Source organism: Crocodylus porosus, unplaced genomic scaffold, assembly GCF_001723895.1.
Source record: "Crocodylus porosus isolate Cpor-Errol unplaced genomic scaffold, CroPor_comp1, whole genome shotgun sequence".
Lineage (NCBI taxonomy): Eukaryota > Metazoa > Chordata > Crocodylia > Crocodylidae > Crocodylus > Crocodylus porosus.
This window is the reverse complement of record NW_017728886.1, coordinates 139,090,978-139,105,514: the sequence shown is the minus strand read 5'-3', so window position 1 is coordinate 139,105,514 and position 14,537 is coordinate 139,090,978. Positions and strand designations below refer to the sequence as shown.

Here is a 14,537-nt window from a genome sequence, read left to right as displayed (position 1 = left end):
TGGAAAAGTTAACTGAAGAAATGTTTCTCCTTTTTTTTTCATTTATTCAGCCTCTGAAAAAAAAAATTAATCTAGTTAGTTTAAGTTGTAAAAAGTAATGTAATTTTTCCCCCCGCTTCTGCAGCCTAATCCTAAACAATAAGTTTCCGGTGTAATTAAGTTCCTATTTCCACCCTAATTGTATATCCTTCATTTTATTTACACATGAAGGGAATGATATCCAGATATTATGTTCAACCCACTGATTATATCTTGAAAAGCACCAGGATACCCAGCTAGAGATTTTTTGTTGCTAATCTAGCAGGATATTTTCTCTCTGAATTTTCCAGACAGCACTGGCACAAAATATAATTGGTTATTCTAATTACCTCCTTTCTATTTAATGCTTTTGCCCTTTCACTCTTTTCACAGACCTCTAAAAATGCGGGAGGAACGTTATCTTTAGATAATTTGATCTTCTGCTAGCCTTCCACTATAATGACTTCTTACTGCCAAAATATTAGAGTTTAGGCCTGAACAGCCTGGGACTTACTGGTCTAATTGACTACATCCACCATTGTTATTGCCAGTGGAACTGATGCAATGGTAATAATCAAGGGAAAGGGGGGGGTGAAATCAGAGAAAAAGTACTAGTATAATTAGATCCTCAGTGACAGGATGACAGAGCTGCTTTGCCAAAAATGTGGTTTTGGCTGAAGAAATTAAAAAGTTGTCCAAATGTCAGCATTGTCATTTCTTTCAAAATTAAGAAATCAATCATTCCTAAAGTATCCTTGAGATCCTCATCAGGTTAAGAAATATTGCACAATCCTGCCTTAATTATATTCTGCTCATCATGTAGAAAACTGTTCTTTAAAGACTAACTTTAAATAATCTATAAGGCAAAATTTTAGCCTCATTTACTGTTGATTCCTAGCAATGAATATGTACTGAATGTAAAAATAATATTTTGGTTTTTATTTAAGTTTTAACAGCAGTGGTCATAGGTATGACTTTAAATTGCATCTGGCTGGAATGCCCGGTGGCAACATGATGGGGCTACTTGTGGCAGGGCAGTGCGTATAAAATACCATAACACTGCAACCTCATAGGGAACCTCAAGACTCTAGGTCCCACTTCTTTGTGGGTATTCTTTTGTTGGAATAAGGCTAAGGGACATTACCCTGGCTAAGGGACATCACCCTGACAGAAATATGCCCTTGTTAATGTGCTAGGCAGACAACAGCAGCTCTAACCTGTTGCTCTTTGGCAGAAGCTTCAACCATTGAGGCACTGAATGTCAGGACTTGGTCTGGCCTTTGGACTCTGTCTCAATGGTCTGAAGTGGGGGTGGTTGGTGTAGGGCAGTCCCCACTCCTCCGTACTCTTTCGTACGAGCATGAATCAAAGATCTTGGTTTGATAGTCAGAGGAAAAGGTGGGCCAAAAAAGCCATGCCCCAACACAATCTATCCTAGCCAAAATGAAACAAAACAACTTGTACTTCGGAAGGTTCAAACATTCCGGGATTCAGTTCAACCTCACTTTATGGAAAACAGCACTACTAAACTATGAATTAGTTAGATATGGAATCAACATTCTCCATTATCAGAAAGATTCTCAGACACAGATTCTATCTAAGAGAATGATTGATTACACCGTATTCTGGCATGGGAAGCTAGCAGAAGAAAGGAGAGACAGGGGAGTAGGCTTTGCTATTAGAAACAGTGACTATCTTTCTGTGAAAGCCCCACTGCTATATGCATGTGGCTCATGGTGTTCAGAGTACATACACACAATGGTTTCATCACATTGTTTACTGTCTATGCACCTATCCTTCAGGCTAATGATGAAGACAAGAACATTTAATACCAACAACTTAAAGAAGAGATTGAGAAAACTCACTGGAATAAGACCATTGTAATACTCAGTGACTTCCACGCAAGAGTTCAATGTAGTTTTGAGAACTGGCTTGGTATTCTGGACAAGCAGGAAATTTATAATATGAATGAAAATGTCCAGCTAGTGTAAGAGCTCTGTGCAAGTCAAAATGTATGTGTTATCAATACCTCCTTTCCTTGTAAAATCACAAAAAAAGACATGGAAACATACAAGTTCAAGGCACTGGCACTGGATCTAGTACTGACAAGGTGTAACCACCTGAAAGACATCCTGCATATGAGGTCTTATCACAGTGCTGACTATGACACTGACCATGCCTTGGTCTGCTGCAAAATCAGAATCAATGCCATAAAGATCCACCAGGAAAATTACCAGTTGTCCTTAGATTTACGTCAGCCAAACTAAAGACATAGAAAGATGCAAACTATTCAACAAAAAAGTTGTGGAAGCAAGTTTACCAAACAACTCAGCCACTGAGGCTAAATTGTACACCTAACATTGTATACCTCTCATGTAGAATGCTGCTGTAACAGAGGTTGACAAAAGATGCAAGAAAAATGCAGTCTGGCCTGAAAAGCACTCTGAAATACTTTAACCACTGGTTGAAAACAAAAGAATAGCACTAACTATCTACAAGACATCTCCCAACACCACAACCCAGGAAAATTTGAGAAAGGCTCAAAGAGAAATGCAAAAGAAGACTAAGCATTGTGCTCAAAATTTTTAACTGAAGTGCTCTGATGATATTCAGAAAGCAGCTGATGCATGTGACAACTATAGAGGCATCTCCATGTTGAACATGATCAGAAAAGTTGTTATTCCATTATGCTCCCTAAGCTGCAATCTCTAGGTGAAAGAATCTGTCCTGAAAGTTAATGCAGTTTTTATTCAGGTTGCTCCACCACTGATATGATATTTTCAGTCAAGCAACTGCAAGGGAAGTGTAGAGAAAAAAAATACCACTATACACAGCATTCAACCATCTGACAAAGGCCTTTAATATGGTTGACAAGGTCTTTTTACTGTTCTGAATAAATTGGATTGTCTCCTCCAAACTGTTGAACATCATTAACTCATTATACCAAGGTATGAAGGCAACTGTAGAGTATAAAAATAAAGAATCAAATGCCTTTGACATCAATAATGGGGTGAAACAGGGGTGTATCTTATCCCTGTGTGCTTTAACATCTCCTTTTATTCCTGCTTCTTCATGCAATCTAGGACAACAATGATGACCTTTATCTTTGATCCAGACTAGATGGAGGCTTGTTCAACATCACAAGCCTTAGAGCAAAAGTCAAGGTGAAAAAACTGGTTGTGAGAGATTTGCTCATTGTGGACAATGTCAGCTTGGTCGCCCACAGTAAATCTTCCTTGCTAAATCTCTTGGGCAGATTTTCTGTCATGCAAAACTTCAGGTTGAAAATTATTCTCACGGGCTAGGTACAGACAATTAAAAAGTCTGAGGTGAAATTGAACTAAGTTATATGGTTTTCTATAAGTGACTTAGTTTAGATTGGTAGTGAACAGAACACACGTTCACCTTTTGGTGGAGTGGATGGGAGGGGGCAAATCTTAGACTGGGTTGCACTATTTTTAAACTAGTCTATGTGTGCTGAGCTTCACTTCTGTTACAGGTATAGACTGGTTTTGTGTGCCAGATTTCTGTTGTTATGGGTATAGACCTGTTTCCAATTACTTATACTGATACAAATTTTAATGTCTGTACCTGGCCAACAAGACCGCGGTCATGTACCAAGGGATGGAAGAACAAGTGGCTGACATCACTCTGGAGGATAAGTATCTTGCTGTCATTGACAGCTTTTGTTACCTGGGTTCTACAATCAGCAGGAATCTTGACCTCCAGACTGAACTGACTAACAGAATTGAAAAAGCAGCTAATTTTGGGCAATTACAAAAACATGCATAGAATAACAACAAATGATCAACTAAGGTAAAGATGCAAATTTATGAGACTTATGTGCTATCATCCCTGCTTTATGGTACAGAAATATGGACTATATGTTCCAGGCACATCAGGAAACCAAACAGCTTCCGCATGAAATGCCTGCATAAGATCCTAAAAATAAAGTGGGAAGACAAAATGCCAAACACAGAGGTACAGGAATGTATAGGACTGACACACTAAGAAACAACTATTAAGAGGTTGTTTTAAGAACTATCAAACAAGTGAGAAGAGACTGTATCCCCAGTAGTATTTTGTATGGCATATTTCAAGACAGTTCAAGACATGGTCACCCCCTACGGTGATACCATAATGTGTGCAAAAATTATATAAAGTCATTCAACATTAAAGTAAAAAGCTGGGAGGAGTACACAGAATACGTACAACCTGGAGGGAACATCTGGCACTGGGTGGAGCTCAATGTGAAGCGGTTTTGATCCAGAGGATGGAAGCAAAGTGAGAAAGAAGGAAGCAATATGCTATCAACCTGGACTCCAACTCTGTCCACAAATGGATCTGTGAATCTTGTAACAATCTGTGTTGCTCTCCAGTTGGCCTTGTCAACCACAAGGTGACTTATCAGGCACTTGACTATCTCTCTTACACATATACCAGAGGATTGACAGTTACCTAAAAAAAATAAAAAATTAAGCAGTATATAAATCAAAAGAATCAGATATTCAAAACAGTTATATGGTCCATAGAATCTTACTATTTTTAGTAGCTGTATAGTCATGGATGTGTAATATAGGGCCCTACCCTGAGATTCACAGAATACATGTAAAACGTTGAGTAAGTATCATCCATTCCCATTGAAATCAATATTTAGACAGGTATTAAAAAAGAAACAGAAACAAAAACAAGCCACTGCAAATAAACCCCAGACAATTGTCCCTTAAACGTCTTTCTTGCAAAAGTTTAAGATGATGTTCATATTGATGTAATTTGAATGGAAGAGGTAATATTGTGCATGTACTTTGGAAATCTCTGGGAAACAAGTCTTCCTATAGCACATAAGCTTTTCTATAAGAACCTGCAGTAATGGAGATCACAGCGCTTGGCATAGCACCTCAAAGCAGGTACTCAACATTTAATGCATCACAAGATGCAAGTTCACTTCTCATGGAGCTCCTGTAGGCTCTGTGGGTGCTATACACATGCTATACACCTGGTTGGGTGTGGGTTGTTTTATTTAGAGCAGTCCCTGGAGAGCTGCTGTAATTAAAACACAGCAGCGTTATGTGTATTAAGCCCCCATGTTTAAAAATGCCTGCAGGGAGCTTTAACTACAGCTCATTCAAGGAGCTTTAGTTAAAATGCCCAAGCAGCCATTTTTAAACCTATGGGGGCTTATTCACGTGATGAGCAGTGATGCTAGAGCATTCTAATTAGATGTGTTAGGACATATACATAGGCACCCTGGGTGCTCCAGGGAGTTCCAGTTTGAAATGATTCATTGCAGAAGCTTACCAGCTTCTCACAAAATGAGGCAATGCCGATACTTCAGGAAACCCAGCTCTGCATCTCTACAGCAGCTACTGAACATGAACGATTCAGTCCTACTATTTTACTGTGCAGTGGAATTATTACAGTTTATAGAACAGTAAATGTGATGACACCAGTTATAATAGCACAAGGTTTACTGTAAAGTTGCTGCTGAGCTCACAACTTTTCCTAACTGCCTTTTTCTTCTCATATTCAGAAATGTTATCTTTTTAAGGCACATAAACACAATTATCATGTTAATTTAGGCTGAAAAATACCTCGTTATTTGGGGGGGTTGTTTGTTTTCTTCCCCCCCTTATGAGATAAGGGATTCTTCTGAATCCCAGAAGGAACCCTTAGGATTGTTCTCCTCTTTATTCATGCCAGCTTTCTTGGCCTTGTGCCAGTGCTATTATCTTTCCCTCCCAACTGGACTTGACTGCCTGCTTAAGAGTTCAGCAGGTCCACTGCACAGCTAGAGATTACAGTTTAGAGTGATGCAAAGCCTTTTAACTCCTTCTCTGCTCCAAAAATGGCTAAGCATTCTGCTTCTGCAACACTAGAATATATGAGAAGGAACAGAGTGATGTAGGCTGGAAAAAGAAACCATGTCTCACTCTTAGCAGCACAGCATGTGAACCAGCTGCTATTGTTTTGAAGGTCATGGGAAGTGACTGGATTACTCACAAGATAACCCTTTGCATATCATTTCAGGGCACCAAAACTAGTCAGAAAACTGTTGGCTGAAGCTAAGAGCAGTCCCTTGTTGTCTGCTATTAGCAGGTTGTAAAGATAAAAAAAATATATAGGGGTCTTCTTGGGTCAATGTAGAAAACAACCCAACTAGAACTAGTTTTTGGAATAGTGGTCTGCTTCTTCAAATACAGTTGCAAGGCAGTTTTTATACAGTTGTATGAGAAAAGGAAGAGTTCTGGTTTTACAAGACTTAAAAACATGTGAATCATTATTTCCTTTCTAGCTGATACAGACTGTTAGTGCAATGGACAAAGATGAGCCTCCTCAAGGACACAAATTTTTTTTTGAGTTGGTGCCAGAATTTGCAGTTCATCCAAACTTCTCTATTGTAGACAACAAAGGTAAACATCTCTGCTCATCAATTTCATCTCAACTTTTTTTCTCCCAGCACACTGCACAAAACATCATACTGTAATGTGTATTCATTCTGGTTTTTCCATTTCAGATAACACAGCAGGGATAATGACTAGAAGAAATGGATACAGCCGTAGTAAAATGAGTACCTATCTCCTGCCAATCATAATATTTGACAATGATTACCCAATCCAGAGCAGCACGGGCACGCTGACAATTCGAGTGTGTGCCTGTGATAGCCGGGGAAATATGCAGTCCTGTAATGCTGAAGCCTTGCTCCTTTCAGCAGGCCTCAGCACAGGTGCTCTAATTGCCATTCTCCTCTGCATCATTATACTGCTAGGTAAGTGCTCTTTGCAAGAAGCATTTCATACAATATGGAAAGTGCTAGTCACTACATTGTTCATTGCTGTCATGCTATGAAGTTCTGTTTATCATGCAACTGGTTAAAGCTGTGAAAGAGGCCATTTTTTTCTCACTGGCTTCATTTTAACTGAGAAGTTGAGTTATAAATGTCACTGAGCAGAAAGCAGAACACTGTGATGAGACCACTGCTTTAGTTAAATATAATACCAGGTGATTAAAAGTCTAGGTCACTGCCATCTTTACTCATGTGAGCAGTATCTCAAGTCACAAATAGTCATGTATTTAGATGCATGTAGTTAACTAACACACTAGGTGGCTTGAACAGCAGAATCTGGCCCCAGTGGTTAAAAAATTAAACGATTATATCTGTCATTAAGCTACAAAATATTTGTATTTTGTATGCATTAGGAAAAGTTAGATCATATATAGGAAACCAAACAGGAACTATAGACATCAAAACATTCAAATGCTTCCATGTGGAATGGAATGAGCCAGAGATATTATGTGCTTGGAAGAGAAAGCATGTGAAGAAGCTGTAGAGAGATGAGATGGAATAAAACCCCAAGCTGGTAAACTAATGCTAGGAAGTAGAAATATCTGGCTGTCATAGTTGCCAGCCAGAAACCTTGCCTCCCTAGTGGGGCTACAATCTGTTTCCCAATCAAGTTTTGCTTCAAAACCCATTGTATCTAGCATATGCACACAGCAGGGTAAAAGACAAGGCAAAAATAACTTAAATTCCAACTTTTATATCCACTGGGGTCTGAGGAACTTTTTCCAGGTTTTAGGTCTTCAATGGTGAACATTTGAGGCTGGTGAGAGAGACACACAGAAGTAGCACAGGGACACATTAGGATTTGGGGGCAAAGGGGCAGATGGCCAACACTTTTAGTCCCCTGTAGCTTGATGCTTTGCTAAGTCATAATTCAGTACAATGGAGTAGGCTAAGGAAGACCAGAAATGGAGGCTGGTGAACTGGTTAAGAACATTGTGCTCACATTAGGCATTGAGCACCTAACTGTGAATATGAAAGATACTGTTTTATAGGACCTTATTTGAAGCATGCCCATGATCAGTCAGCCCTCATAACTGCCCTGTTTCTTAAATGCTTAAGCATGCATGAATGAGCTACTATGCCTGGTTGGCAATGGGAGCAATTGAAAATCTAAATTAAGCTACAGCACACACAAATCAATAGAAACAAAAAGTCACCTACACTTACTAGACCATATTTAAGTTCAAAGATCCTAGCCACAGTCCCTATATGTCCTCAGCATGCCCACTCTTCCCTTCATTCTTAAATGATCTAGTTATTTTTAGTGCATAATTTTGTTCATGTTGCTATGCACAGAGTACTGGCATAATCTAATTCCAAGTGGCGTATTACTGTTTCAGTCTACAAAAAATCAGAGTTACTAGTATATGTCCAGTATTGTTAAGATATTACGGCTTCTGATTCCCATTAAAATCAGTGGGAGCTATTCACCTAAAAACCTTTAAAGATTGAACTTCAGTTCTTCTGCTCAAGCCATAAAAGCTCACTTTAGCTCCAATCCCATGATCCAAAGGTGAAGGTTATTTTACTAGCACTTCCTAAACTAGCAAGATCAAGTATTTAAAGAAGTAACTGTGAATAAAGACACAGAATCCAATTCCAGCTGCTATTGAACTCAATAAGAGCTATGTCGATAATATCAGTCATGTCAATGACCATAGACCTTTAGGATAAAACATTCAAAAGCACATAAGGAAGTGCCTATAGAGTACAATGAAGTTCTATGCTAAAATACCTCATTCTACTGAGAGCTGGTTCTGACAAGCAAAGCTCACTTACCAATGCATAGCACTACACTAGTATAGCTCTATTGCTTCTAGTTGGGAACTAGCTAGTTCAGGGTGCCTCATTATGGCACTATCTTATATGAAGTGACTTAAGTGACCTAGAAATCTTAGTTCCATTTTTAAAAGAGAATTAGGTAGTGGGGAATCAAAGTCAATGGCTGGCTACCAAGTGCCTAAATCACCTGAAAATGAGATGGTAACATTTTCAAAATCATACCCTTACTATTATGTGTTACATGGCAGGCAATACATCATAGCACAGAAATAAAATTATTAGGACACAATGCAGAAAGAACCCCCACTGCTTCTTCAGTAATAAGGGCCAACTATAGAACCTGCATTTAAACATCAAGTGAAATTCAGTTATAATCAATATTGTTTTAACCAAACTTTAAAAAATAAGACTTTTATTCTTAAATTCCATTAGGATATTACTTATTCTACAAGAATATATTTTTTCTTGTTTACATAACAAATATTTCTTAACAAAACTTCTCCTTGAAACCTAGTCATAGTAAATGTGTAGTCATTGCATTTCAGTGATAACTGTCCTGTTCATCTCAGTATTTATAACTAGCAAATTGCACATCAAGAATGACAGTGAGGATGGAGTGGTGCCATGATGGTGGGGGCAGAGAGGATGAAGGGTGGGTGCAAGGCCAGCACCACACAGCCACTGTCCCGTGCCACCTCCAAGCAGCAGGGCTGGGGGGGAAGGAGGAGCGAGACCAGTGCTGCTGGCCTCACCCCCCAATCCATTCCCTCTGCCTCCACCGTCATGGTGGCGCTCCATTCCCACCATCATTCTCCCCCTGACTCTACATCCAGTCCCATGTCACCTCCTCCCTCCCTCCGGCCCTGCCATCATGGCAGCTCTCTGTCCCCACCATCATTCTTGATAGGCAATTTCCTCCTGTGCAAGACTGGCTGGGGCCATGCCCCACAAGACCATTATGGACAGGTAGACACACAGACACATGGACTGAGCCTTTTATATATATATAGAATACTCATTATGATCTATGCAGTTCATTATCTATGTTTTTTTTCCAGTTTTAGTTGTGCTGTTTGCAGCACTGAAGAGGCAGAGAAAAAAAGAGCCCTTGATCATCTCAAAAGATGATGTCCGGGATAATATTGTGACCTACAACGATGAAGGAGGTGGGGAAGAGGATACTCAAGCTTTTGACATTGGCACTCTGAGGAATCCAGAAGCTAGGGAGGAAAGTAAGATGAGAAGAGATGTTATTCCAGAAACTATATTTCAGATAAGAAGGACTGCACCCCTGTGGGAGAATATTGATGTCCAAGATTTTATTCATAGAAGGCTAAAGGAAAATGATATAGACCCAGCTGCACCTCCTTATGATTCGCTGGCAACATATGCCTATGAAGGAAATGATTCTATTGCAAATTCACTTAGTTCACTTGAATCACTTACTACAGATGGGAACCAAGATTATGATTACTTGAGTGACTGGGGACCTCGATTTAAAAAACTAGCAGATATGTATGGTGGAGATGACAGTGACCGAGACTGAAGAAGTAATCTGTGACTTGGTCAGTGTTAGTGGAAGTAATGTCTATGTTACTAGATAAAAAGTGGCCTACTCTCTCTTACTTGGAAAAAATACAAAAAATAGGTGTTGTCTTAGTAAGGGTTTGTTAATCAATAAGTCAACGTGAATGAATACGAATGGTTTAGATGCATATAAGTTTAAAACAAAAAGCTATGCCCTCTCTGCCTAATATCCTCCGATGGAAGGTTCTCACTGGCAACAAGAAGAAACATAAAAGGCTTTTTGTGCCTTTATTACTGAGATGGAAAACTCAAATTTCTCTTTTCATTTTTTAATTCCTTTGCATCACTTTTATTATTAGCTGGGACACTTCATACCCACCTTGTAACATAATCTGAAAAAAAATATTCCTATAAATGAATCAATATAACTGCCATATTTATTGAGTTGAAGAATGTCTGTGCATCGAATCATCCTGATATTTTTATATATGTATATTTATATTTTTATATTTTTATTAAATAAATTAGTATTTATAAAATATTAATTATTGATTTACTTTGCCAATTACAAGTTATTGACAAGACATGCATTGTATGGTGTTTCCCCAACACTGCACCCTGCCAAATTAACCTTGATAGAGAAAATGGCTGAATTTGAAAATGCAAGAATAACATAGACGAGTCGATCTCTCATAGATATAAAATGTAGAAAAAATAAAACATATTTCTGGGTAAATCCAAACACAGAATTATAAATAAATATAATTTAACTTGAATATTTGGCTATTTTAGGACATCAGGATAGTTTCAGTGTTGATTTTTTTCTTCTTATTTGCTAACAGTTAACGAATAAGAGGATTAAATGCATGGATTCCAGAGGATTGAAGAACCCATGCAGGTTTACTCCAGTAGGTTTATTACTCAGGCAAAGATGTATATAGTGCACTTTTTAAAAGAAAGCAAATATCAGCTATTGAAGAAATTCTGCAGCCTTATATCTCTTTATTTTAGCAACAGTTGATCAGTGAGAAGCTTTTATTACTAATGCTTTAACAGAAATCTGAATGGCAGTTAACAAGAGGCCACTGTCTAAATGAATAAAAATAACAAAATAAGCAATCCCCCCAAAACCCACATTTAACACTAAAAGGATTTCAGTATGGTTTTCATTCAAATAAAATGCCCTACGAACAACATGGAAAGTTATGTTTATTCCTATTGTTTAATAGGTCTAACAGTCAAACATATACCTTCACTCATACTACAAAATTAATTTTAAAACAACGAAGATCTCTGTTAATGTCATATGATATCAAATAGGAAGATATGATATAAACTGATTGCATCACCTTTGGGAAAGTTACAGTGCAGCTCTAAGTTTAACAAGATGTTACAGCCTGTCTTTTGCAGATACAAAGCATATGGTACATATATGGAGACACTTTTAATCGATGAATTGATGAAAAATGAGCACATGTTGAGAAGATATCAAGAGCTCCAAAATACATTTAAAAACTTTCAGTGAATTATTTACTTAACTTGGGTCCCTTCGCAAAAACTTTGAAATTGTCCGGGAATTTTTCCACTTGTGAAAATTCTACCTGTATTAACTTGGAACTTCGGAAAGTATTTGAAAAATATAAACACACAGAGTATTATGCCACAGTAACAGAACCCCTATCACTGCACAGAATGAAATCTGAAACTCAGACAAGAAAGAGAACCACAAGAAATAGTCCTGTGACTAAAGTAAAGTTCCCTTGAACTAGCATCAGCAAAAGTAGCAGATCAAGTTTCTCTGTTGCTTTTAGATATTTTTCAGGCACTTAATGACTCGAAGCTGACTAAAACTATGAACCCTAACCTAGAAGCCAATACAGCAGGTGACACTACTATACCAGTCTACAATTCTTAATGTGGAACAGAAGTTCTATAAACCAATTTAACTTAAAACAGTTAAGTCTGATACTACATCCATCCAGGATTATCTTATTCTGGTTTCAGACATTCTGAAAGCAGTATATATGCACTGAACTTCTGTTGTGTTACAAGTTTGAACAGATTTCCAGTCATGTATACCTGTTTATGGCTAAGAATAGAAATTACACAATCTCAAAAAGTTAATAAAGAGTAAACAAAAATGTAATTTCATGAACACTTGCAAAGTCCAAACCAACATTTATCCAATCGACCACACTACCTTTCAGATCCTTTCTTCCAAATACATGTTGTGATTATCATGTTTCTGTTTACCACATTTCCCTCTAAAAACTAAGGACAGAACTAATGATATACCTATTTTTGGCTGCTTTTTCAGAACATAACTGAGTAATCTACTGGGGTGTTTTCTATAGGTATTAATGGACCTGACCTCCATTGATTTTGTCTTGACCCAACACATGACTCCAGTCAGTGATTGAAGTAGCTCAGAACATGAAGGAGAACTCAACAATTATGTCAATGTCACCCTGGATCTCCATATCACATAATGATGTAGCAAAGCAGCAGAAAGAAGTCCACAAGCAGACCTATAGTCAGCCAAGCCAGACTGTTGTTGGAGCTAAGCAAAGGAATAAGTCTGGTGCATCCCTTCCTAATTCTTCTAAGTGCCATCAATTAGACTTGAGCAAAAGGCAAAGTCTGTGCTAGGCTTAAATAAATAAATAAAAGTTAGGTTCTGCTCCTAGCTGCTACATATTTCTCCTCACTTTGATTTTAAAAATTTTGTTTGTTTTTTTTGGGGGGGCGAGGTTTCTAATAGAAGTCCCCAAGGGGAGCTGCCTGGAGAAGGAGTTAGTGCAGGAGAGAGATCACCGCTTAGAGTCAAGGAAACTCTGCTGAGACATGTCTTCAACATCAGGGGCTGCCTGACATCAGAATCTCCTAATCCAGGCACCAGCTGTCCTCTTGCTCTCTCTTCAAATTCCCTGCCTGATCAGCCTTCACCACACCAACCAAAGAAAAAATGAGCTCAACCCTTTGTTCGTAGCACGGGGGTGAGACTGAACATGCCCTCCCCTCCTTTCCCCATATTTTAGGGACTGGCTTCAGGAGTAGCCTATAAGAGCAGAATTCTGCCCCCTGAAATCAGCATTTTAACAGAGACTTGAACAGAAGCTCAACTGAGGTCTAAGAGCCTGTCAGTTGGGGACTTTTGCTTCCTTGTATATGGGCAAAGTCCTCAGTCTCCTCCTTCAGCCTAGGCCTCTCTCCAATGTCCCCAGCTCAACAGTCATGTCTCTAGGAAGGAGCCTTAGTTTTCTGGGATGACCTACATTCACTGGCCTGGACTCAAGGGAGCTCCTCCTAGATGCTGCCCCCCTTTACAGCTGCCTTGTACCTTGAAACATCTCTGGTTTGTTGTTTGGCTTCCCCCTAGGTCCACCCTGTCATAGCTGGGCTCCTTCCAACACCCGCCTCTTCCCCAAGCCTACACAGTCTCCTGCCCCTTGTCTCTGTGCTCTAAGTAAAGCCTTCTCTGGCAGGAGCATCTCTCTTTAAACTTCTGGAGCCCTCCTGTCCCTTTCTATGCTGTCTTCCACCCTTATATCCCTGTGCAAGTGGGGCCTCCCTGCTGAAACTGTCCTCTTAAAAGACTCTTGCCCCTTTCCCTATTCTTAAAAGCAGGAAGAGTAGTGGTTACTATTGCAAATTATAGGAAAGCAAGATTTCATATGTAAGTTAGTGGAGGTTGATTTATCTGCTTCTTTATGATCAGATGCAACTTCAGCACTATCCAGATCAATTCCTTCAGTGCAGGCATTCTAAATTATGCCAGAAGTTGTGGGTTAAAGCCAGCTTGGCTGAAAATTTTGTATGCATCTATTAGAGCATACTATCTAATAATGCAATTGTGCAATCTAATTAATGTTGTTAACATACATTTAATAATATATATGCCTATCTAGCACATATAAGCTTAAACTAAAGAAAATGTAAGATTCCACTTCTATCCAAATGAAGATGGCTTCTAGTAAGAATAGCCAGAGTACAACATGCTTAATGATTACACATACTAGCAACTTCATGTGAGTAAAAATCTTTGACTACGGAATAATGATCTATTAGAATATAAAATATTTAACATTTTCCAGTTTCCTTTCATTAATTTTAACTCATACTGGATATGATCCAAAGCAGAATCCCAGATCCATGTTCCTTTCAAATTTCATAAAAAATACCCCCACAAAATATCTATTTCACCTTTATTTTTTTCCCCAGATGTGAAGTACTTAAGCACAAAATACTTTTTTCTGGAACATCCATGGTTTGGTTCATTCTACCATGAGATTTCACACAGTTCTTGTCATAACATATATTAGTATACTTTAATCAAGCTTGAAATACACTTAGCATTTTAAATGCA

General features: G+C 38.5%; 1 protein-coding gene across 2 annotated transcripts in view; it reads left to right on the top strand.

Annotated features, from left to right (window-relative positions):
* Positions 1-10,648, top strand: part of CDH9 (cadherin 9) — a 141,254-nt gene extending 130,606 nt beyond the window's left edge. For both annotated transcript variants that reach the window (XM_019542005.1, XM_019542011.1), the window contains 3 exons: positions 6,311-6,428; positions 6,533-6,784; positions 9,703-10,648. In XM_019542005.1, coding sequence (XP_019397550.1) covers positions 6,311-6,428; positions 6,533-6,784; positions 9,703-10,190 — 858 coding nt within the window. In that variant the 3' untranslated portion in view covers positions 10,191-10,648. The remainder of the gene's footprint in view (positions 1-6,310; positions 6,429-6,532; positions 6,785-9,702) is intronic.
* The last annotated feature ends 3,889 nt before the right edge of the window (positions 10,649-14,537 follow it).